General features: G+C 48.7%; 1 protein-coding gene across 9 annotated transcripts in view; it reads left to right on the plus strand.

The window, feature by feature from the left end:
* EHMT1 (euchromatic histone lysine methyltransferase 1) overlaps positions 1-25,045 on the plus strand; it is a 197,062-nt gene that overhangs the window by 138,028 nt on the left and 33,989 nt on the right. For all 9 annotated transcript variants that reach the window (XM_046642654.1, XM_046642635.1, XM_046642605.1 and 6 more), the window contains 7 exons: positions 1,874-2,019; positions 9,898-10,041; positions 11,128-11,354; positions 12,552-12,725; positions 13,972-14,054; positions 15,312-15,418; positions 22,096-22,218. In XM_046642654.1, coding sequence (XP_046498610.1) covers positions 1,874-2,019; positions 9,898-10,041; positions 11,128-11,354; positions 12,552-12,725; positions 13,972-14,054; positions 15,312-15,418; positions 22,096-22,218 — 1,004 coding nt within the window. The remainder of the gene's footprint in view (positions 1-1,873; positions 2,020-9,897; positions 10,042-11,127; positions 11,355-12,551; positions 12,726-13,971; positions 14,055-15,311; positions 15,419-22,095; positions 22,219-25,045) is intronic.

Consider the following 25,045-nt stretch of genomic DNA (forward strand, 5'->3'; position numbering starts at 1 on the left):
CCTGCTTTGATTTAGAGAATCAGCACAGAGAAGAAAGAAGCCGCATTGCTTGGCTGTGTTCATGCTTTTTAGCACTGGAGCTCCAGAAGCTTGTGGGAGGTAGCCGTGGAGCCTCAGGCGGGACAGGAGGGGTGCAGTGCCTCAGGCTTGCTTGGGACGTGGGTGGTGTATATCTGTGACAGGTGCAAAGGGTGGGCGACAGTTCTGGGTCATGGTTCAGCATGGTCCAGGCTTGAGCCTGGAGAATGTCTGTGCCAAGATCAGAAATCACGGTATGTGGGCATGTCCATCTTCTCGTCGTCCTGGCTCCTCGGTCTGCTGAGTTGAGGTTGAGTGATGTTGTGATCCCCTCAGGTGACGAGGGAGGTCAGGAGCCCATGATGTGGAAATGTGAGCCGGCAGGCAAGCCAGAGCTTAGTGGGAGGGGACACTCGGGTGGGATTTGCTCGCACTGTTCACGTGACGTCCGTGGTGGCTCCCACCTCTGGAGACGGGAGCACACCCGAGGTTCAGGAGACGTCTGAGCCACTGCCCCGTTGTGCACGTGTGTGGGAAACTAACTCTGCAGAGCTGGGCCCTTGCCCCCTCCCCTCAGCCTTCTCAGCTGCGTTGGCAGCACCTTTGCGTAGTCTGTGTCTTCCTCATTTAAAAATCAAGTTGCTGAGCAGGTCCCCACAAAGGCCCTCCCAGTTTTAAACTTGCAGTGATTCTGATGTGAGTTCTACCTCACCGTTCCCCTGTTTCTTCTCGGAGAAGTCTTCCCTCACCACAAAGGAAAGGTGTCCAGCCCTTGGGGTGTGGGTACCCCAGAGGCTTGGCTGCGCCGGGCGATGGTGACGTCCCAAGGCGGAGTTGCCTCCGTCTCACGCTGTGCAGAGCACCCAGGGTCCCGCTTCCTGAGTGCGTCCTGGCTGTGCCCAACCTCAGGTTACAAACAGGGTGGAGGAAGACAGTCAGGGCATGTCTTCCGACCAACGTGGGAATGTTGTAGACGTGAAGATGAGAGTTCATTATTCTTACCCAAGAGAGGTGGGGGTGGGACACACTGATTCATTTTATGTTTCTACTCTGTTTCCCAAGGAGAACGTGAAAGGTGCCTGCCTTTGGATCAGCAGTCCTTGTAGTTGTCAGTCGGATTGAAGGGTCTTTCTGGGCGGGCCTGGGGTGGGCTGAGGCAGAGCTGGCTGTGCTCAGTGTGGGCTGCAGGCCCCTTCCTCCCCATGCCGCTGGACCCGGCGGCTTCACTGTGACCCCGGGGCTGAGAAGACAACCCTGAGTGCTGCTCACATTCCTATTTTTATCCTTGTCCTGCTTTCTTCTCTCTGTTTCCCCAGCTCTTCCCTCCATCAGCTAATAAATGGGCCCTTTGGACTGTTGCAGTGGTGAAAACCTTCTCGATAATAAACTGTTACTAAATTCTTCAAAATTGAATTGATTGTTTGTGTCTGTGGCTGCAGTTCTAAAAACAAGTGAGGAAAACAAGGTCTCAACATACAGTAAACTTTTTTTGTGTGAAAACCAAAAGATTTAGGCATAGCTGGTGACAGTCTCTCTGAACTTACTGCTGGCTCCTGAGAACGTGGGTTTACCAGGTCACTCTCGAGAGCCCGGTGGGTGGTAGCTGGCTGGAGAGGCGCTTGCCTCTCCCGCCATGGTAGGTGCTCGACGGGCTGGGCCCTCCCCTTGGGGGGCTGCTTGTGCTGACGGAATTCCCAGTGCTGCTTTTGTTCCAGAGAGGTCTCTGCAGAGGCTGCCTGGGCGCTTTCTGGCCTGCCCTCGTGAGGGAGGGAGTACGTGTCGCTGAACATCGTGAAAGCCCGTCTGGGTGTGCGCACCGCTGCTAGTGACGCTCGCCATGTCTGTGTGACTTTAGGGCTGGCCAACGGGCCCGACTCAGTGGAGACGGATGGCCTTCAGGAAGTGCCCCTCTGCAGCTGCCGGATGGAGACCCCGAAAAGCCGAGAGATCACCACGCTGGCCAACAACCAGTGCATGGCCACGGAGAGCGTCGACCACGAAGTAAGCATGCTCACTTCTGCTCGCCACCATGGGCCGGCCGTGCCTGGAGCAGAGCCTTTCCGGCGAGCGTGGCCTCACGTGACTGGGAGCTCCAGTAGACTTTGCACAGAAGCAGCCAACAGGCACCAGCAGGGACACAGCGAGATAGTGGAGACCAAACACGGGTCTGGAGCTTTCTAGAAAGATAGGTACCGTGCGGTGCGTGGATAGAAGGACCTGTAGGCTTTATTTTTCCGTTACTGTCGCGCTTCTGTGAAGGTTTTTCTGCCTTGCCGCAAATTCAGGTGTGCACAGGTTGAGACAGCAGAGTTGAGCTGAGACATGGATGTTATTTGCCACGCATTCCGTCACTCGCAGCCTCCACAGACCCTGTCCACCGTTTTTTAAAAAAGAACTTTTCATGTTGAAAAAGTGCACTCATCCTTCTGAACCTATTACTCTGTCTCTGCCTTTACCAACATTTCGGTTCCTCCCTCTTGTCCTCTCTTGGTTGTGAGCTAGCATTTTAAACCAAACCCCATTTTCCCACTAAATATCCCAGTACGTATCTATCTGAAGAGAAAAGAGAACCTTTTCTCATGTAACAAAAAGAGCAGCAGTTTGCTATTACTGTGTAATGCCTAGTCGATAGTCACATGTCCGTGAAAAAAATGTCTCTTTACCACATTTTTCTCTAATTGAATCAACAATGTTCCACTTGCTGTATTAATTGCAGTGTCTCGAGTCTCTTCGTCTCTTTTAGTCCAGAGCTCTCCCTCAGCCGTCCTCCGGTCCCCGTGCTGTTGGCTGTTGAGGGAACCGGCTGTACGCTGCCCCAGGCTCTGGGTGTGTCTGATGGCTCTCTTGTGTTAAGTTATCCCTTCCGTTCCTGTAGCCTGGAAGTTATGTCTGAAGACTTGAGTAGATTCAGGTACTTAAGATTTTAGTTTTATTTTGATTTAATTTTGGCAAGAATGCTCTGGGTGCAGTGAGGGGGTGCAGTGAGCTCACCATGCACCCCATCAGGAACAATGCTAAGATGAGCGGGGCTCTCTCTAGTCGCTGCCTGTGCCTTCTTCGTCAGCGCCTCACCAGCCTTCACTTGGTGGTGTTACTGTCGTCAGTCACCACTGCCTGAATCCATCATCTCATTAGAAGTTGCAAAATGGTGATTTTACTGTTTTGTTGTTCCTTCTACAGTTGCTGGCTGGAATTCTTTGGCACAGAAGAACTTTCCCACATCTGCTGGGGCTATTTGGTGCCCCAGAAATACACTTCATAGTAGACAGACAGAATAAATAGCTACTTTCTGACCTTTTTTTCACTTCCAAAATAAGGAGTTGGTGCCCTAGCAGCTTCCTGTGGCAAGCAGTGGGCTCAATTGATCTTGCCTCCCACCCCCAACATCTCTTAGGAACTCACGGTCTTTTTTGTATTCAATGTGTTACAAACTTTTTTGTTGTAAAATGAAGCATAGATCCAGAAAACAATCCCAAGGTGGCCTAATGAGTCTGTCCAGGGCGAGCAGTCTGGTAGCTACCACCAAGATCAGAAAGTGGACCTGGTCCCACCACCCCAGTCCTGCCTCCTGTCTTGCTCCTCCATCCACACGATTCAGCATCCACACATGTGTCCTGAGACCCTGTTGCCCTCTGTCTTCTACTTTACACACACCTCCTCCCTTTTGCTTCCTTTCAGTTTATCTGTGGAGCAACCTGGGCCTTTGGCCTTGTCATCCGAGTCTGTGGGTCCCACATTCACAGTGCACACAGCATGCTCCTCAGTGCTTCTGCACGTTGCAGCTGGGTACAGAGGCTGGGCCAGACTCAGGTCCATCCCTTTGCTAGACTTGTGGGGAGTTTAGCCTGAGACAAGAAGCACTATTATCTGGTTGTCTCTCTTTTTCTGATGTTATCAGCTGTTGATTCTTAATGCCCGTATTTATTAATTCATTGGAGGTTTCAGAGTGGTGATATCCTGTCATTTGTTGTTGATTTATTAGTTGGAATGGCTTCATAAAGAGACATGTCATCTCATTGCTGTTTCCTTTGCCAGTTGGCACATTTAGAGGAAAGACAGGGTGAAAGTTTGAGCCTCTCTCTTCATTTCCCAGTCTTTCAGATCATGAGTTTATTCTCTGTCATCCTTTGAGGTTGACCAATTCTTTCTTTTAAAATAACATTATGAACTCATGTATTTAAACATATTTGATGGATTTTAATTCTTGGTGTTATTATTGAAGCTCAGATCACCCCAGCTTTGGCCCATGGGACCCTCTTCATTTTGAGCTCTTTCCTGGGGTCTGCAAGGTCAAAACTATTTTCATAATGGTACTAAAAAGTGAGGCTCCTCCTCACTTATTCTTTCAAAGTGGACAGTGGCATTTTGTGCATTTAGAAGATCTGTATCACTCATGGAATTAACAATTTCCACAGTATTACAGAATCATTCAAAGTGCAAGGCCTGCCAGTGGGTTTTAATGTAACAGTACTAAAACTTTGTGGACACTGGCTTTGGATTTCACATTGCAATGAGTCTGTTTCAGCTATCACTTGTAGAGTTTTGATGTAGGGTCAGGGAAGAATGTCCAGTTATCTGCTCTGAATGCCAAAGCAGAGATAAGAATCCAGCCATCTTGTTAAACCAGATATTAAAGAGTTTTGTAGACAATCTAAAACAATGCCACTCTTCTTATACATATTATTTGTTTTGGAAAATAATTTTTTTATTAAAGTATGTTCTTTACCTTAACATGTGATAAGTTTACAGTCACTTGCTGCATAATGATGTTTCAGTCAAGGATGATATATATACAATGGTGGTCCCATGAGATTAGTCCCATAGAGCCTAGGTGTGCAGTGGGCTCTGCCATCTAGGTTGTGTAAGTGCACTCTGTGATGTTCACACACCGACGAAATAACCTAATGGCGCATCTCTCAGAACGTTTCCCTGTTGTTAAGTGATGCATGACTGTTTACTATTTTTAAATAAATTAATATTTAAAAGTTTAAAAATTTCCAATATGGTAAATATCAATAGATATACCCCACTTGAACAAAAGCTGTTTGGGACACTAAATACTTTTTAAGAATGTAAAAGAACCCTGAAACCAAAGAGTTTGAAAACCACTGGGCTCTGTTTTCTTCATTCTCTTGTCCCTGTTCTGTTCAATTTTGGTTTAGTTTTAGCAGCTTTTCCCTGGTGTCCTTGTGCCCCGACCAGAAGGCAATCCTGGACCCCAGCTCGCAGGCAGCCCCATGACTCCCTTGGATTGAGAAGGGCACCCCTCTCCCAGCTCGCCTGCTCTTCTCATTCCCTCCTGCTGGGTGCCCAGTGAGGACCTCTTGGTATTTTGATGCCCTCCTGTCCTTGGGTCCATGAGACGCTGTCGGTCTTCCTTCTCCTCCCACCCAGAGACACCCGTGTCACGCACATCTCAGGGTTGCCTCCACCCACTTGCATCTTAGGTCTGTGGTCACTTGGTTTTATTGTAAATGTTGTTTGTGGGTTTTGGTTTTGCTGACTAGTTGCTCTGTCTGTTTTATGTGGGATTCCAGAAATTCTTAGGCCGCTGCTATTTTCCCAAGAATACTTGTCTTTTGATGTTCAGTCGGTCTCATCTTTAGCTGGTAGCAACCCTTTGAGAAACAAGCTCCCTTGTCTCTTTGTTTTCTTTTCCAGTCAGCTTTATTGAGGCACAATTCTCACACAGTAAAAGTCACCTTTTTTGGGTGTACTTCTGAGTTTTGACAAATGCATACAGTCAGTCCTGTGACCACCAAGACGGTCAAGAGCCTGCTGTTGAGGTCTTGTGGTGCCTTTCTCTTGTCCTGTCTGTCACTGAGGGAAGAGTGTTGACTCTTCAGTCCCAATCTTGGGTCTCTCCTTTCAGATCTCTCAGGTCAGACCCTTGTACTTTGAGCCTCTGTTGTTAGGTGCACTCGCACGTCTTCTCAGGGAACTGGCTCCTGTAGTCTTATGCAGTTTCCCTGCACGTCCCCAAGACACTCCTTGTTGTGAGATCCATTTGTCTGATGCTGAGATGGCTGCCTCACTGTCCTCTGAGTGCTGTCTTGTGGCTCTGATCCCACCCTTGGTTTAACCTGCCTCTGTCTTCATGCTCACAGGAGTTTCTGGAGACAGCACATGGCTGGGTTCTACTCTCTTACATGATCTGACATTCTCTTTTTTAATTGCTGTGTTTAGATCACTTCCATTTAGTGTAATTATTGATATAGCTGCATTGCAATCTAACATTTGAATAGTGTTAAGATTTATGCCATTTGTCACTCCTTTTTCTTCATGTTCTGCCTTTGGGATTGAATTTTTGTGATTCCAGTTTATTCCACTATTGGCTTTATTATTTACATCTTTTTCTGATGTTTTTAGTGGCAGCACTGGGTTTGCAATATACATCTTTAATTTATCACAGTCTACTTCAATTGATATTATACCCCTTAACATATAGTGTAAGGATCTTTTGTCATGCGTTTTGATTTTGTGTATGCTGAAACCCCACAGTACATTGCTGCTGTTTTTGCTTTAAATGGTCAGTTATCCTTTAGACTTACGAAACGTGACAGCAGTCTTTGCTTCACATTCATTTAGACCGTACTCAGAGAGCTTTATTGTTGGTTTAGGTCCAGACTTCCCTCTGGTATCACATTCCTTGTGCCTGAAGACCCTTCCATTATTATTTATATGTTTATTTTCCCATAGCAAAAGTCTGCTAAGAATGAATTCTCTCAGCTTTTGTTAGAAAAAGTCCTTGTTTTGCCTTCGTTTTTGAAAGATAATTTTGTGGGTCTAGAATTCTCAGCACTTGAAGATGTCGCTCTGGTGGTGTTTCCGTAGTTTCTAGTGCGAAATTGGCTGTTGTTCTTGTCTTTGTTTCTCTGCAAATGATGTGAGTTTTTCTTGGTCTGGCTCCAAGATTCTCTGTTTGTCTTTGGGCTTCGATGTGGCCGTTTTTCGGTTTTCTTTTTTCTCTTTTAGTATTTATCCTCTTTGGGTTTCTCTGAGCTTCTTGGATTTTGATCTGAGATCTCGTTATTCCTAGAAAGTTAGTTCTCACATGGTGGCTCTTTGCTCTTCAGCCTGTCCTTCCTTCTCCTTCTGGGGCTAGCACTCACACATGTGTTAGGTCCTTTGATGTTGTGGATGTTCTGCTTTTTTTCCCCTCTATTTTAGGTTTAGATTGTTTCTATCGACCTTTTTTCAAATTCAGTAATTTCTTCTTCCCTGTTGAGTATACTTAGGAGCCGATCAAAGGCATTTGTCGATTGCCGTATTTTTTTATTTCTAGCATTTCTATTTGACTTTGTAACATCCCCCCGATAGTACAACGTCTGGTCACCTGTGAGTCTGCTTCTGTTGACTGTTTTGTCTCTTGGCAGCAGGTTCAGACTCCTTCTGTGCAGGACTTCTTGACCACAGTACTGCTGATATTTTGGACCAAGTGATTCTTGGGGACAGGATGGGGTAGGGGGGCTGTCCTGTTCGTTGGTGGGTGTTTAGCAGCATCTCACCCCTGCTTGTGCAGCCATAGCTATCTCTGATACTGACAGATAGCAGAGATAGCAGGTTGGCCTCCTGCCAGCCTCAGAATTCCTGGTGGTGCTCACACCAGCTCTTCTCTCTGGCTTTCCCAGCCCCTCCCCGGAGGCAGTTTCTCTGACCTCTTTTAGTTTTTCTTTATGATATTTTTCTCCGTACTTTAAATAATCTGCTTCCTTCTCTTATTTGTTGGCTTCCTGCTTTGAGATGTTGTTGTTGGTTTCTTCCTGTGCAGGAGACACTTTCCGTTTTTGTTCCCCTCCTCATTGCCCTGTCTGCAGGCTATGGGCCCTCATTGTTTTTGGTTAAAACAGCTGTTTGCAGTTTTCATAACATGCTACAGAAGCGTTCATGGCCGAACAGCACTGTTCTTGGATTACATTTCCTTTCCTGAACAACTTTTTGTTCTCCTCAGAGTTAATAATTACCTGATTTCTCATTTTTTGTTTTCTTTCTACCTACTACAGATTCAGTCCCAAACTGAGAGGTTGCTTATTTCGTAGGTGTTTTCAGACACAGTGAGTCTCTCTGGGTCACATACTTTTTCATCTTGATGCTGTATAACCTTCAGTAGCTTCTTAAGAAAGGCTGCTGGGGCGATAAATGTCTGAGACTTTGTATTTTGAAAATGTTTCATCTCGTTTAGCTGACGCTCTGGCCAGTAAAGCACTCTGGGTTAGACTTGTTCCTTTTGAATGTTGAGATCACTCTTCTGTTTTGGTTTTACTGCATGGGCCTGCGTTGTCCTCTCTGGGGACTTTTAGTCCCATCCTCGCCCATGTCCTGGGCCTGGTGTCTGTTGGGACCTGTTTTCGCCCGTGTCCTGGGCCTGATGTCTGCTGGGACCTGTCTTCGCCCACGTCCTGGGCCTGATGTCTCCTGGGACACGTGTTTGGTTGTTCTGGGTTGCTGGTGCTCATCTCAGGAGCACAGACGTGCATATCCTTCACTTCTGGAAATATCACTTTAGTTCTTTCATCATTTGCTCCTCTTCCTTTTTTCTTTATTTTAGATCTCCTTGATGGAGCCTCCAGTTTTCTTATCTCTTCTCTGTTTTCCATATTTTTGACTTTTTGCTTTACTTTGAAAATTCCCTCTATCTTCCAGCATTTCTTTGGAAATTTTCATTTATTCTACCTTAGTTCTAATTTCTGAGAGTTTGTTTTTGTTCCCTGAGTGTGTCTTCCTGATAGCTTCCTGTCCCAATTTCAGAGCTGTCATGAGGTCTGTTTCTCTAAGGGCATCAGCGACAGTGTTCCTCGCATGCTCTTCTCCCTCTGCCCCATCTCTGTGCTCCTCGGAGTTCTTCTCACATTGGCTTGTTTGCACTAGTTTCTGTCTTTCGTCTTAGCTTCTCCTGTGCAAGCACCTTTCTGGAGAGTGCAATCCTCGAGCAGGAGTTGGGTGAGGAAGATGGGACTGGGGTGTGCTGGCCACAGCTCTGTCCCTTAGTGCTCACTGACCCTCTGCATCCGCTGTGCTTGGTTAGGGGGAGGGCTGCATCAGCTGTGCAGTTGCTGAGCAGGAAGGGAGGCTCGGGGGTTGGCCCGGTGGCGCAGCAGTTAAGTTTGCACGTTCTGCTTCTCGGCGGCCCGGGGTTCACTGGTTCGGATCCCGGGTGCGGACGTGGCACTGCTTGGCAGCCATGCTGTGGTAGGCGTCCCACATATAAAAAAGTAGAGGAAGATGGGCATGGATGTTAGCTCAGGGCCAGGCTTCCTCAGCAAAAAGAGGAGGACTGGCAGTAGTTAGCTGAGGGCTAATCTTCCTCAAAAAACAAACAAACAAACCAAAAAAAACAAAAAAAAAAAAAGGAAGGGAGGCTCATTGTCTGAGGCCTGAGGTGGGCTGCTGTCGGAAACACGCCTGGGCTACCTGACAGGTGTAGGGACGAATCCCAGGCCCATTGTCTGTGTGGCTACCTGTCAAGTCTTTGTGTAGTTGACCTCACTGGCATTTTGCTCTGGCTGCCCCAACCACTTGCGGTTCCATGGATTCACTGTGTGTTCCCCACTGCTGGTCTGTGACATCCTTTCTGTCCAGCCTGGGTTGTCCTGCCTGGCATATCTCCATTTTCTTCAGTACCCAGCCCAGAACCCAGCTTGCCTAGGATTCTTAGGTTCTCCTTGTTTTGCGAGGTTAACCACTTGCTCCTCTAACATTGTGCAGGCGTGGCTACCCTGTCACCCTGTCCTCTTTCAGTGGACGTGCAGAGGATGGTGCTCTGCCTTCCCTCTTTACATTCCCGACCCTACACAGGCACTTGAAGTCTGCCTTGGACTCACACTTGCTGAGCTCCCTGCCCACGGCTCTGTCGCTGACCCTGGTCTTATCTGATTGCAGCTGGGCAGGTGCACAAACAGCGTGGTCAAGCATGAGCTGATGCGCCCATCCAGCAAGGCACCACTCTTGGTACTGTGTGAAGACCACCGGGGCCGGATGGTGAAGCACCAGTGCTGTCCCGGCTGCGGCTACTTCTGCACGGCGGTAAGTGCCCAGCTAGCCCAGCCAACCTTCGTGTCCTCGGCGAGGCACACCATCTGCTCATCTGTGCTCACTCCCTCTGCTGGCCAGCAAGCGTGGCAGACACGTCCCAGCAGCTCTGAAGTCTGGGGCCCACCTGGAGGTTTCTAGCTCTGCACAAGCCCTACCTGTGAGACTTTGGCCTCCCAGGGACAACTGGGGCATGTGAGGCAGCACCCTCGCTTCCCCTCCTGCTGCTCACTGTGTCTGAAAACACAGCGACCTCTGCTGGGCAGGGTGCACCTTGCCTCTGCTTCACCCTCATCTGCTCCTTCTCGGATTTTCTTCATCAGTTACTTCATTCCACACTTACCTGTGCCCACCGGGGCCTAGGGCACCTTCCCTGTGGGACCCTGCAGTTCACTTGGCCTGCAGCTCAGGCACCCACCTCGGTCCAGACCTTCTCCAGGGATGTCTCCTTGGATTTCACACCTGTGTGCCCTCCCCCGTCTTGAACATCCTTTTTTTATCTCTGCTAAAGAAGGGGGAAGCTGCTGCTCTCTGTCCATTGGCCTCTGGCTTCCTGCGAGAATGTGCTGATCTCAGGGCTTCTCACACTCGAGCTCCCCTTTCTGCCAGTGAGGGTTCTTTCCTCATGTCATCAGGGGTTTGCCTGAAAGGCCACAGGGATGTTTGGTGTCCTCTGCAGAGCACTGTTGACAGCGCCTTCCTCCCATGCTCTGTTCTGAGATTCTGTTTTCTGTCTGTCCTCCCTGGGTCCTCCTTGGGACCTGGTCTTCTGTACAGCCTCTCCCCTGGTTAGGACAGATGAGGAGTGAGGCCTCGGCCTTCTTGGGGCACGGGGTGTGGGGGGCAGTCAGGTAACCTCTCCCTGCTTTACCTTCTCTGTCTGAGACAGGGAGACATGTACGCACTTTGTAAAGTCCACGCAGATGTAGGGCGGTGGTCTTCTCCTCACCTGGCTGGCAACCGGGACCCTGACTGGCCTCTGGCCTCCCACCCCCATCCATGCTCACTGATGTGCCTGGTTTACTTTTCTGCATATTAGCCCGAATTTTAAAAAGTGATTTCTTGTCTTCCCATTTTTAGGGTAATTTTATGGAATGTCAGCCTGAGAGCAGCATCTCACATCGTTTCCACAAAGACTGTGCCTCTCGAGTCAATAATGCCAGCTATTGTCCCCACTGTGGGGAGGAGACCTCCAAGGCCAAAGAGGTGACGATCGCGAAAGCAGACACGACCTCCACCGTGACGCTGGCCCCAGGGCAGGAGAAGAGCGCCGTGGCAGAGGGCAGAGCTGACACCACCACGGGAAGGTACGGTGTCCGGCTGAGCCTCACGTCATTCCCCTGAGGATGTGGCTGTTTAATTGTTGTTGATTGCTGCTGTTTCATCCAAAAGTCTCCCTGCTGACATGGGCTCACTGTGATTTCTGACGCTTAAGACGCGCTGAAATTCACACACTCGTTGCCGTTTGTGCAGAGGCCGCTTTCTGCAGCAGTTTGCTTTTGCCTGTTTTTGAGCCATGTCACAGGACCCTAATTGATGTGGCATTACAGTATTTTCTGTCAGTGGCACAGTGCTCCCATAGGGAGCTATTTGTCTGCAACTTGGACTCCTGTGAACATGTCTGTATACATCTAAACAAGTTGTATCTGTCTGTACACACTTGTAACTCCATGTATGTGTCCATATACATCTATACATCTATGTGCATACATGTATAATATGAAACATTAGCATGAGCTGCTACAGTTTGCTATTACTGCATTAGGTTTTGAAGGCACTAGCTGAAAAAGTGACCTAAAAGAAAAGGATTCACATTGGAAACATAATTTTCTTCCTAAAAGAATTTGGTAGAAATAGCTGAAAAACTTGTAGAGCTAAAAGGAGTCAGTAAGAGATCAGATGATGCAGAGATATCGGAAGTCACTTGCCTTGTGCCCTACCAAAAGTATGCAGCTAGAAAATGAAATGATGAAAGAGAGCCTTTCAAAACAGCAACAAAACCCACAACTACCAGGAAAAAACAATTAATGCTTATCACACTAATATAAAGAAAACTGTAAAACTTCACTGAAAGTCAGACTTGAGCAGTAGGCATAGCAGAATTGAATATTGGAAGGGTGTCTGTTCCTTCATATTACTGTATCTTAATCATATTAATGTATAAATTTAATGCACTTTGAATCAGAATTCCGATGGATTTCCTTCTGTTGGGAAGGGCAGCGGACTTATTGATAGATTTAACCTGATTTAACCTGATTTTGAAATTCACAAAAGCAAATTTGAGCACGTGGCCCAGAAGTCCTGGAGAAGCTGCCCATGTTTTGAATGTCAGTATTCTGGGAATTTGATTCTGAATCCGGACTCTTTGATAAGTGAGAGCTCAGTCCTCTCCCTCTCAGAATACGGCTCCGAATGAGTCATGGTTTGTTTTCATTGGTCCCACACGAAGGGAGGTTTCTCATGTCTCTAAAACCCTGCGTTTCGTTTATTTCCTCCTCCTGAAGCACTGCTGGACCACTGCTCTCAGAGGATGACCAACCGCAGAGCACGGCTCCCCCGGTGCCTGAGGGCTTCGATCACGTGGGGCCAGCCGGGCTGGTGAAGCCAGCCCCTGGCCTTTCCCAGGGACCAGGGAAGGAGACCCTGGAGAGCGCCCTCATTGCTCTGGACTCGGAAAAGTAAGCACTGGCCTGCGTGTTCAGACCTGGCTCAGGGCTCCGGCTCCTTTGCGTCTCCATACCGGGCCTCTTCCCTTCCACACATTTCTTTTCCTCCTGTGCTCTCTCCATACCTGTATAAGCCAACTGCTGGGTCGTTTATGTGTGTGTCCTTCTGTCCCCCATGGCTTCCAGTACTTGCCAAGGTCTTGCTTCCTAGGTTCCTGCACCCTGTCAAGGGTGTGGGGTCTCCCTCCAGGGTGCCAGGCATCCCAGGAGATCGCTGTAGCATTTTTCATCCTTTTCATTAACATTGTTCATCAGGACGATTCATGTATTTTTATATTATTTTGGAAAGTTATTGCAAGTTATTGTCCATTATAGTGGACAAAAGGTGACCTCTTTGAAGTCATCAGTGAGGACAAACATCCCCCCGATACTGCTGACCATGGCATTGACCTCAGGGCATTAGGACAGATGCAGCTCGGCCAGTCCCTCATCTGTGAAAGGAAGGCTTGGACCAAGTGGCCCCGCAGGTTTACCCACCATCTCCCAAATCCTGCAGCCCGACTTGTGGCTCTGTGGGAGGCAGGGCCCAGTGTCCCTGACCCATGAGCAGACAGGTGTCCTCTTGCCAGGGACACCACGGTCCCCTCAGGGACGCCGAGCAGCCCAGCGCATCAGGCCTCGGGCCAGGCCACGTGTCCCCTCCCTCAGGATTGTGCGCCATGTTGCTCTTTTGCTTTGCTGGAAGTTCTAGTGTTGGGACACATTTCTGAGTTCTCTGTAGTGTTTTCTCTGTCAGTCTACAGCCTCGTCTCTGGCCCTGTTCTTACATTGACTCTTCTGTCCCCTGTGCTGCTCACCAGGCCCAGACTCTGTGCTACTGAAGGGGTGGGGGCAGCTGACTGTAGTTGTGCTGCCTTGACACCTCGGGGCCTCCCTTGCCCTCACTACAGGGAAGTGGTTCGCTCTGTGCCCCGAGTTGGTTGTGTCGTCACAGTATACTGGAGCCTCAGGAGCCGTTCTCCTGTTGTGGATGAAGAAGACAGTTCCTCATCTTTGTTGTTTTTCCTGTGGGATGCTTCAAGCCTGGGGGACGTTGGTGCCCTTGACCTTGACGAATTGGCAGGTGGCCGTCATCCAGGCCCTGCCAGCCTGCGTGTGTGTATGTGTGTGAGTGTGTGTGTGTGTGTGGCTGCGGGTGGGCCTGGATCCAGGGTGAGGGGAGCCTGCTGGCCACAGCTGTGCTGTGCTTTCCCCACAGACCCAAGAAGCTTCGCTTCCACCCGAAGCAGCTGTACTTCTCCGCCAGGCAAGGGGAGCTGCAGAAGGTGCTCCTCATGCTGGGTAAGTGGGCTGTCGCTTCCATGGGGTCCCTGCCAGCCTGTGTGGCCCCCAGGAGCAGGTGTTGGTTGGTCACTCTTTGCTTGTGAGATCCGTCTTATTTTCTCTGTTTATCTGTCTCTAATTTCTGTGATCTGTGTAAATAGGTTGCCCAGTGGTGTTCAACCTATTTATGATGTTCATATTCAGTTATTTGTGGTAGTAGAAATATTCTCTATGAATTTCTCATTTTTTTAAAAAGAAATTACGTGCGTGATTATTAAATTAAGAAAAAATGTAAATTCAAAGAAAATCAAAATTAATGAGCTGGGGCCTGTTGTGCTATATGATGATGTGGATGCAGGTGTCTCTAGAAGAAGCGACTGTGTGAACAGAGTAGGATGCAGTTAAATTACACTTAAATTTGGAGCCCACTTTTGTATTTGTATTTTATAGTAGATAAACCACTTGGTGTAGATTTCCGATATCCAAACATGTGCTCGTCAGATCTTCCCAGCTTCATCTTGTGCTGAAGAAAGGGTAGTAATTTCATTCTGAGTTCACAGCTCTAGACTTGATTTCTCTGGGTTGGAAAGGGTGATTAAAAACCCCTTTACTTGGCAGTAAGTCAAGAAAGAAGCTTAACGGTTTGTGCTAAAAAAAAAAAAAAAGAAAAGTTTTATTTAATATTGACCAGAATGGTGATTTTCCTCATTTTCCACATAGACTCTGGGTGGTGCTGAGGTTGGCCGGCTGCTCCAGGGCTGGACACTTGGCTGAGTGTCCCCGTCAAGCCTGCTGAGAGCCTCTCTCCCGAGCCGTGCTTCTCTTAGGGCCATGCCCTGGAGGCACCTGCTCCCTCGGAGCCTCTGTCCTCTGAGGTCGGCGTGCACAGTGGTTCCTCCACCCAACCCTCAGGGCCTCAGGAGGCTGTGACCAGGACGCATGAAAACACAGAGGGAGCCCCAGAGAAATGACTAGAGCCCCGAGTTAGACCAGAGAAGGGAAGCGTTTGTGTTGTTAGGTGATTTCCGACAACAGCCTTACCTACTGAATCCACGTGACACGAGGATGCTTCCTTTTGAATCTTACTGGCGAAATTGGGGCTTGGTTCATCCACTGGACACAGGATGGTGTGTGATGATCCTTCACGGCTCCAGCGTTGGCTGTTGGTTCAAGTTGGTTGTCCATGTCTGTCTCTTGTCAGCCTTTCTAACCATCCTGCAGTGGTGGGAATCAGTGGCTGCCTCTGAAATAACTGGTAAAACTGTTTGTTCACAGTTGATGGCATCGACCCCAACTTCAAGATGGAGCACCAGAACAAGCGCTCCCCACTGCATGCCGCGGCAGAGGCCGGCCACGTGGACATCTGCCACATGCTGATTCAGGTCGGGCAGCGCACCTCTCCACAGAGCTCCACCTGCTCTCTCGTGTCTTCATCAGTGTAAAATAGCTCAAAATTTGTATTTCTGAGAGCTAAAGAGTTGAACACTGCTCAGAGGCTTCAGTGGAAACCAGCATACCTGTCCCTGCCGTCCTGGCACATCCTGGTGCCTGCTGCCTTGCCCTCGGCAGGCCCTCTGGCCTTTCCCACTGTTGGAACATAACATGCTGCTGAGGCAGCGTTTCCCGATAGGTGGTTTCCACTGCTGGTGTCGTTACTGATTTCCTCGTGTGGAAGGGCCTAGCCCAGGCGCACACTTCCCTCTCCCCGCTCCTCGTTGATTGCGTCACCTTTGCGTTTAAGTCAGCGGTGAGAATTTGCCCTGCTGACGACCACGTCTGTGGTTTCTGAGCTGAGACGTGCAGCGTTCGTGGCTGTCTTGTGCTTCCGTTGGCTGAGGGGAGTCTGCACCCTGCTCATTCCTCTCACCCTCTGAGCAGAGTGGGAGGCTTGTCTCCGTTTCACACATGAGGTGCCCTGTGCCCCCTGGAAAGCCCTGGCTTGTGCTCGCTCCGCCAGCACTCTTTGGGACGTCCCTGACGCCTGTGTTCACGGGGCCCGCGTGTCCTGGAGGCCACACTTTAAGTCTGATCCTTCGCGTGTGGTCCGTTCTTGATCTTGGAGACCGCAGGAAACTTCTTTGACCTGCTGGTCTGACAGTTCGTCTCTGTGCACCATGGTCTTTTTTAACCCCCAGGGCACGTGGCTGCCTTTCAGCGTAGACACCCCATCCCTCGATGTCGGGGGGCTTTCTCGTCTGGTTGCCTGGATGCCGTCTTCCTGTCCATCTGCCCAGCTCTCCCTGGGTACCTGCTGTTCAGACGTCGTGCCTTTGGGCCTGGCGCTCTGGGCTCCTGCTTCTCTCTGCCATGTCTTGTCTCTTCATCTTTCCGTTCTGTGTTCTAGGTGGTGTTCTCAGGTTGCCCTGCCCGCTCCTCTGGGGGATTTTCAGTCTGTGCTGCCACATTTTGAAACCAAGCCCTTTCTTGCTCCTGAGAGTTCCTTTTCTATAGTCTCTTGTTGTTCCCTTGTTTCTCTGAAAATGTTACCCACAGCAGTTTTGAAGTTTTATGCTGCTCTGTTTGTTTTGGTCTTTCTTATTTAAAGATTTCCACAAATGCTTGATGATTCCTGTTTGTTTCTGTTTAAAGTGAAGGACTAAAGTGCTGGCAGTAGGTTCTAGGTTGGAGTGCCTTGTCAACGGCTGGTCTTCACTGTTGGGGGTCTGCAGGGACGGCTCTTTGTTGGGCCCAGACATTGCTGTGTGGACACATGTGTGCAGCTGTCACTGCGTGTGCCTCTGTTGGCACCATGGAGTGGAAATGGCTGACCATCTCCTGTTCCCAGCCCTTCTTTCCCCCCACTCCTCTCTGTCTCCCATTTTGTGTCACAACTGCTGCCATCGAGTCACTGTCTGCCTGGAATATTTTCTTCATCCTTTTGTTCTCACTTTTGCTGGAAGAGGAAGCAGCTGTGTTGACAGAGTAGGATGCAATGAGATTTAAATTTGGAGCCCACTTTTGCATTTGTATTTTGTAGTAGATACATGTATCGGTGTAGATTTCTAATATCTGAAAGTGTACTTGTCTGATCCTTCCCAGCTTCCGCTTAGCCTGAAGACCCTTCGTTTTGGACATACCTCTTTTAAACAGTGCATAGCTAGATTTTAAAAAGCTCAGTCTGACAGTCTTGGTATTTTAATAGGAACCTTTAGTCTAGTTAATACTTACTGTAATTTCTGACATTTGAATTTCTCATGTCTTATATTATGGTTTTGATTCCCAGCCTTTTAAGACAAATATTTCTTTTTCACTCCCTTTTGTTGTCTCCTTTTGGGTTGATTTTTGTTTTAATTGTCTTGTTTCTTTTCTCGTTATTCTCTTGCAAGTTACATACTTCTCTTTCTTGCCCCCAGAGGTCACTGTGGTTCTAACATGCAAACATTCCTTACAGTCTGGAGACTGATGAGATCCTCATGGAGCGAGCTTCCGAGGCGATTGCAAGAGGGTCCTGGAGGCTGAGGGAGGGAGAGTGTTGGCATGAGAAGACTTTGAGCGGTTTTGGTGGGGAGGCCCACAGAGGCCTGCAGGCGCAAGTTCAGGGGAGAAGCTGAAAGGATTTGGAGATAGCAGATGGGGAGTGCTCAGACTGAGCACACGGGCATCTGTTCTCAGTAGTGACCGTGGCGAGGATGACTGACCAGACAGAGGACAAGCTCATTGAGGGAGGAGGTCAGGAGACTGGCTGGCGGGATCATTGGTATGGACATGAGGCAGTGTTGGAGGAAGTGACCTTGGGGAGCTGGTGTTCTGAGGGGCTCAGGAGAACAGTATTGAGAGGACTGTGGGGCAGCCGGACTCCAGCGACGTCCCGTTCTCCTCCTGGCGCTGAGAAGTCGAGGAGGGCATGCGTGTGGTTTCTGCTTTTGCTGAGGGTGGACCATAGGGTCCAGTACACTGTGGGATTGTTGCAGGACGGAGACGAGGCAGGAGATGGGGACGGAGGGATGTGCAGAGCCGCAAGGCCCCCCTGGTGTCTGTGTGCTGTGGGGCTGTGGTGGGGGAGCAGGGGAGTGGCAGCCCGGTGGCTCTTGGCTCTTGGAGATGGTGTGCAGGCTTCTCGGGACGTGCTTTTTCTCAGTCTGGAATTCTGGGTTGCCAGTTGTTTTGTCTCCCTTCCTGAAAGGGGCAGTCCCGCTGTCTCCTGACCTCAGTGTTCCTTTGGACCTCAGCTTGTCACTCCTTTGAAAGGACCTGTTTTCTCTTTGTTTTTGTTGAGTTCTTTTTGTAGGGGAAGATTCACCCTAAGCTAACATCTGCTGCTGGTCTTCCTCCCGTTCTTTCGCCCCAAAGCCCCAGCACATAGTTATGTATAGTTTTAAGTTCTTCTGGTTCTTCTGTGTGAGCAGCTGCCACAGCATGGTGCTGACAGACGAGTGGTGTGGTTCCATGCCTGAGAACCGAACTTAGGCTGCTGAAGCAGAGCATGCCGAACTCTAACCACCAGGCCATTAGGGCTGGCTCAGCTTTTTTTTTTTTTTTTACATTAAAATGTGTGTGTGTGTGTATGATGCATACAGAGAAGTCCTTAAAATGTAAACATCTGTTAACAGATGATTATAAAGGTAGTAAACCTTACTGCCAGGTCGGGACATAGTTCTGCTTGCTCCCCAGAAACACTGTGTGTACCTTCCCCAGAGGGAGCCACTCTCTGGGCTTTATTGTGACAAGCACATCTCTGCGTTTCTGAATCGTTTTACCACTGTGTGAGCGTCTTCCAACAGTACGGCTTAGCTTTGTCTGCCTTGAAACTTTATGCTCCTTGAGTCACACAGTGTGAACCCTTTTGTGTCTACCTTCTTTCAGTCAAAGACCAAAAAACCTGATGAGTGCGTGCAGACCCTGGGGAAACCGCGTGCGGTGTGTGGTCTGGTCAGTGGCACCGATGTCCCTTTCCTGCTTCTGCCCACGGGCTGTGGTTGTGTAAGATGCTGTCATGGAGAAAGCTGGGCGAAGGGAACGAGGGAGCGCCGTGTTCTGTTTTGCAACCTCTTGTGAGTCTTAAACTATTACAAAATACAATGTTATATATTTTGAAAAAAAATCCCTTTTATATACATAGGCATTCTGTGTGATCTGCACTGACGTCTGTCCACCGCCTGGAGGTCTGACTGGCCTGGCACCACTTCAGATTAGATCCTGAGCCTGATGTTTTAATTTGATGACCCAGGCTGCAAACGCCCTGAGCGTGAGGGCCTGCGGTTGTGTGTCTTTTTCTTCCCCCAGAACCCAAGCAGCTCTCCTGGATCCCCCCAGGGAGAGGGAGGGAGCGGGGGCATTTCTTGTCTGCCCTGAGCCCAGGGTGCTGTTCCCTGGAGGCTGACTTGTGTGTCCAGGCCGTCCCCCTCACAGCCCTGCACTGGGCCGGCTCTGGCTTCGTGATCTCTCCCCAGCCCCAAGGCAGCACTGGAACTGCCTCCGATGTCACCAGCCGCACGCCCTCACTCGCTCTTGGCTCTTGGCCCACTGGGTCTGTGATAGTTCTCTCCCAGCAGGGACGCCTATGAGGGTGGCTGTGATGCTGCTTCGTCCTGTGTAGTGTTCATCCCGAGGGCCTGCTGAAAGCAGCTCTCTTGTTTCATTCGGCCACCGGCCCCTGCAGCGCACTGGACCCTGCCACATGGGCCATTTGAATTCAAATGGCAAAATTAAAGGAAAGGAAGGATGTGCTTCTTGGGCACTCAGCTGCGTTTTGACTGCTCACTGGCCACGTGGTCAGAGTGGCTGTGCTGTTCACAGATGGAGAACATCCCGCATCGGTGGGTCAGCCCCAGACTTTGGCGACACTGGGTCGTCTGTGGTCTGTGTGTCCCTGCCACTGGTTGCTCACGGCAGCTGTCTGTCCTGGGCCCGGGGCTTGTCTTCCCCAGAGATTACTGCTGTGACTTCTCCTGCCGCTGGGCTTCTGTCTGCCCATCCTGCGCCTCCCTCTGCGGCGCAGCACAGGACAGCCGCCGCCTGGGCTTCGCGTGGTAGTGTTTGCTGCTGTGTCTGGGCTTTCCGTCCCGGCTACTTCACTTTGAACGACAGCATGCTGTGAGCCTGGCAGGCATTTTCTGGTAGAAAAAGGCACATTTTCTAGTACAGAGCCTGGAGGGGAGGGACAGAGCGATGCCTGCTGCACTGACCCCCTGGAGCTCGAGGACCTGCTGTGGGCTGCACACACCCCGCACACCTCTCCAGGGGCCTGCTCGGTGTCCAGCACTCCCGCCGTGGACCTGCGTCAGGTCCGTCCTGCTGGACGCACTGGGCCTTTTCCCTTGAAGACCTGTCTCCCTGTGCTCTCCATGCTCTGGTGGAAATCCTGCTGGTCCCGGGGCAGCCTCCTGGTTTGACTCTCTTCTCCACCTCCCCCTGTTCTCCAGGTTCTCAGAAATTGGGTGTCTCTGTCTCTGGGATGCCCTGCGCTTTCCTGCTCATGGCCACTTTCCTCGGGGGCTCTCCTGGAATCCGTCCTGGGTTGTCTGTGTGTCCCTCCAGTGGGCCTCTGTGCTTGTGTGTGGAGCTCTGAGTTGAGACAAACACACTGAGTGTGCTTGTGGGGCCGCCCAAAGCAGTCCTCACACCTACACCCCAAGTCTCAGGGAAGGCCTGGTCCCCCAACCCCTGACCTTCAGGCACTGCCCATCCTTTGGCTCTGCTCTGCGCCCTTGCAGACTGGGCCCTGTCCAGTGGCTGCCCAGCGTGGTGCTGCCCCCACCTCCCAGACTATCCTCTGGGTTGGCTTGTGGTCACTGTCCTCGAGCCTGCTGTAGCTGCCCACCCCCCGCAGCCTTTGTTCTTTGACTGAGATTCCCAGGGGTCAAGGAGGAGCATTGCCAAGTGCGTGTGCCCAGTTTGTGGGCAGCGCCTGGCCTTCACCTGCAGAAGATGCGTCTTGCTCCGTGCAGCCCGGGCTGAGTGTGGCCCAACTCCACACTGGCCTCATGAGCGCTGTGTGAACCCCTCACTTTGCACCCTATCTCGAGTGGTGTTTTCATTTGTTAAGATTGGCTGCTGTGGAATCCTGGCTTGGCTTTGCCCTCATATTGGGCCACTGACCTTGGCTTTGAGTTTTGTGTGTTAAGAGTCGACGTTGCATCCCCTGCCCCCATTTTCTGCCTTAAGGCTCCAGCCCATTTGACCTCTGACTACAGCTCTGGCCCAGTGGCTGTGCCCTGTGAGTTGAGGAGGCAACTCTGAAATCGTTGCGTCTCCTCAGAGCTCCCTGGACCCTCTCTGCTCCCAGGTTTCCATGTGCACCATTCTCTCTCTCTTTAAAGCTTTCTTACTTAATTGTGTTACTTTTATTTCTTAATTGCAAATAGTGAAAACAGTACTGTTTTCCGATATTCCATAGTAAATATTTCTTTTATAAACTAAATATTAGCTCTTTGGATGTCAGTCTAAGAAGTCAGACGTTTTCTCCCCTATGGGGAAAGATTTCAACTGCCAGACAGCTGGTTTGCTTTTAGCACACAACCTGTGTTCAAGTTGGGACTTCTGACATTTTAAACAGACAGAAGTTTACCCATGTAAGCCTGCTAGCTCGCCTGTGTTTCAAGTACACACTCTACTGGGAAAACTAAAGATTGCTCCAAAATACGTACCACTAGAAATTAGTTTTTGTTCTGTTTATTTTGGCAAACATGAAAATAGCTGGAGACAGAGGCCACTCGGGCTACTGAGCCAGGGTGTCCTGCGGTCCCTGCAGGCCGGGTCTCTGCCTGCCTCTGGGCTGGCCCTGCTGAGGGGCCCCCATTGCACCCCTTTTTTGCCTCGTCTAGAAGGTTATCACCTTCTTTCTTGTTTCTAAAGGTGTTGTCACTAATGTGCTGTAAACATTTCCTATCAAATTAATTTAGAAATAGAAAATGCTCTTCTTGAACTAAAGCTTTGATAGTAATAGAATGATCATGTCTTTGAATTCAGTTTTGGAAGACTCGGACATAGCTGGTCGACAGAGACAATTGGACATAGCTCGTGAGGTCTTTCCGAGTGTCTTAAGCCCGCGAACACTTCCTCACTGGGTGTCGGCTGCAGCAGCAGCTCCACACGCCTCAACTGTCCCTTGTCTCCCTAGGCGGGAGCAAATATTGACACCTGCTCAGAAGACCAGAGGACCCCACTGATGGAGGCGGCAGAAAACAACCATTTAGACGCGGTGAAGTACCTCCTCAAGGCAGGGGCCCTCGTGGATCCTAAGGTACGCTCACTGCTCAGAATCACAGTCTTGTTTTGTGTAGAAATTTTTCCTAGAGATGAACCAGGGGCCATCAAACATCCACCTGGTTGTCTGGGAGTAACTAGTTCACCTTGCTTGGTTACTGCTTTACTTGTAGAAAATGCTGGTGACACTGGGTCCACTGTGCCTGACAGTAGACAAAGCACCTCGTCAGGGGTGTGCCACACAGAGGCTTTTAGGTCCCTTCACTCTCTACTTTCCTGCTCCTGTCTTCTACCTGGAGCAATTAGGCAAAAAGGGAAATAGAAGGCATCCAAATTGGAAAGGAAGAAGTAAAATGATCTCTGTTCACAGACAACGTGATCTTATATGTAGAAAACCGTAAAGAATCCTCAAAAAAATTGTTAGAACTAATAAATGCCTTCAGGAAAGTTGTAAGATACAAACTTGGTACAGAAATCACACTGTGATGAACCTTCCAAAAAGGAAATTAAGACAACAGTTCCATTTACAATAGCATTAAAAAGAGTAAAATACTTAGGAATAAACTTAACCAAGGAGGTGAAATGATTGTCTACTGAAACTACAAAACGTTGCTGAAAGAAAGGAAAGAAGATATAAATAAACGGAAAGACGCCTCGTTTGATGGACTGGAAGACTTGCTATTGTTAAAATGTCAGTGCCACCCAGAGCAGCCTCTGAATTCAGTGCAATCCCTATCAAAATCTCAATGTCGTCTTTTACAGAAATAGAAAATCCCATCCTAAAATTCGTATGGAATCTCAAGGGACCCTGAACAGCCAAAAGAATCTTGAAAAGGAAGAACGAAGCCGGAGGACTCACGATCCCTGACTTCAGGACCTACCACAAGCTCCAGGATTCAAAACAGTGTGGCACTGGCATAAAGACAGACATGGACACCACGAGATGGAATAGAGAGCCCAGAAATACACCCTCCCATACAGCAAGTGATTCTTGACAAGGGTGCCAAGACCATTCAATGGGGAAAGGACAGTCTTTTCGACAAATAACTAGTGCTGGGAAATCTGGATCTCCACCTGCAAAAGAACAAAGGTGGACCCTTACCAGACACTATATACAAAAATTCACTCAAGATGGATGAAAGATCTAAACTTGAGAGCTAAAACCATAAAACTCTTAGAAGAAAACATAAAGGAAAATCATCATGACATTGGATTTGGCAGTGATTTCTCAGATATGATATCAAAAGCACAGTCAATAAAAGAAAAAAATAGATAAATTAAACTTCATCAAAATTTGAAACTTTTGTGCATTTAAGGACACCATCCAAGAGTGTGAAAAGACAACCCACAGAATGGGAGAAATATTTGTAAATCCTATATGTGATAGGGGATTACTGTCCGGAATATATAAAGAACTCCTGCCAGTCAAGAACAAAAACGCAGCCCAGTTCAAAAATGGGGAGAGTTTGAGTAGACATTTCTCCAAAGACGATATGTGAATGGCCAATTAGCACATGAAAAGATGTTCAGCATCGTTAGTCATTAGGGAAATGCAGATCAAAACTATAGTGAGATACCACCTCATACCCCTTAGGACAACTGTTATCTAAAAGTTGGAAAATAAGTGTTAGCAAAGATGTGAAGAAATTGGAACCCTCATGCATTGCTGGCGGGAATGTAAAATGATGCAGTTACTGTGGAAAACAGTTTGGTGTTTCCTCTAAAAGTTAAACATAGAATTACTATACAATCCAGCAATTCCAATCCTAGGTTATTCCCAAAGAAACCGGAAGCAGGGACTCAACAGATGTATTTGCACACCCATGTTCATGGCAGCGTCATTCACAGTAGCCAAAAGGTGGAAACAACCCGTTGTCCATCCACAGATGAGTAGATAAACAAAATGGGGTCCATCCACAGTGGAATATTATTCAGCCTTAAAAAGGAAGGAAGTACTGGGGGCAGGCCCCGCGGCCGAACAGTTAAGTTCTTGTGCTCCACTGCGGTGGCCCAGGGTTTTGCTGGTTTGGATCCTGGGCGCGGACATGGCACTGCTCATCAGGCCACGTTGAGGAGGCATCCCACTGCTACAACTAGAAGGACCTGTAACTAAGATACAACTATGTATGGGGTGAAGGGCTTTGGGGAGATAAAGCAGAAAAAAGAAGATTGGGAATAGTTGTTAGCTGCCAATCTTAAAACAAAAAGGAAGGAAGTTCTGACACATGCCACAACATGGGTGCACCTGTAGGACATTGTGCTAGTGAAAGAAGCCACACACAAAAGGACAAATACTGTATGATTCCACTTATGTGAGGTTCCTAGAATAGGCAGATTTAGATTAGAGGTTACTAGAGGCTAAGGGAAGAGAGATGTTATTGCTTACTGGGTACTAAGTTTCTGTTTGAGGTGGTTAAAAAGTTTGGGGAAGAGATAAGTGGTGATGGGTGCACAATACTGTGAATGTAATTAATGTCACTGAATCATACACTTAAAAACAGCAAATTTTGTTATATATGTATGTTACCACAATAAAAGAAAATAAAAAAGATCTTATAGCCTTTCACTTTAATACACATTTTTCCACTGATTATACTAATTTATCAACTCCTTTTCCCCATCAAATTCTGACTATTTTTCTGTCATTAAATATTACCCTCTAACATTATTTCAAGTGGCTGCGTTGTATTTCATGATAGAATTGTATCATTTTTTGTTCAGATTTGCTTATTCTTTAATATTTATGTCATTTTCACATTTTTATTATACACGGTGGTTCGGCAAACATTTTCATAGCTAGATCTTTGCACATTTGATTTCTTCAGGATAGATTTCTGGGTACAGAATTGCTAGATCAAAATACA

Source organism: Equus quagga, chromosome 1 (genome assembly GCF_021613505.1).
Source record: "Equus quagga isolate Etosha38 chromosome 1, UCLA_HA_Equagga_1.0, whole genome shotgun sequence".
In the NCBI taxonomy this organism is placed as follows: domain Eukaryota; kingdom Metazoa; phylum Chordata; class Mammalia; order Perissodactyla; family Equidae; genus Equus; species Equus quagga.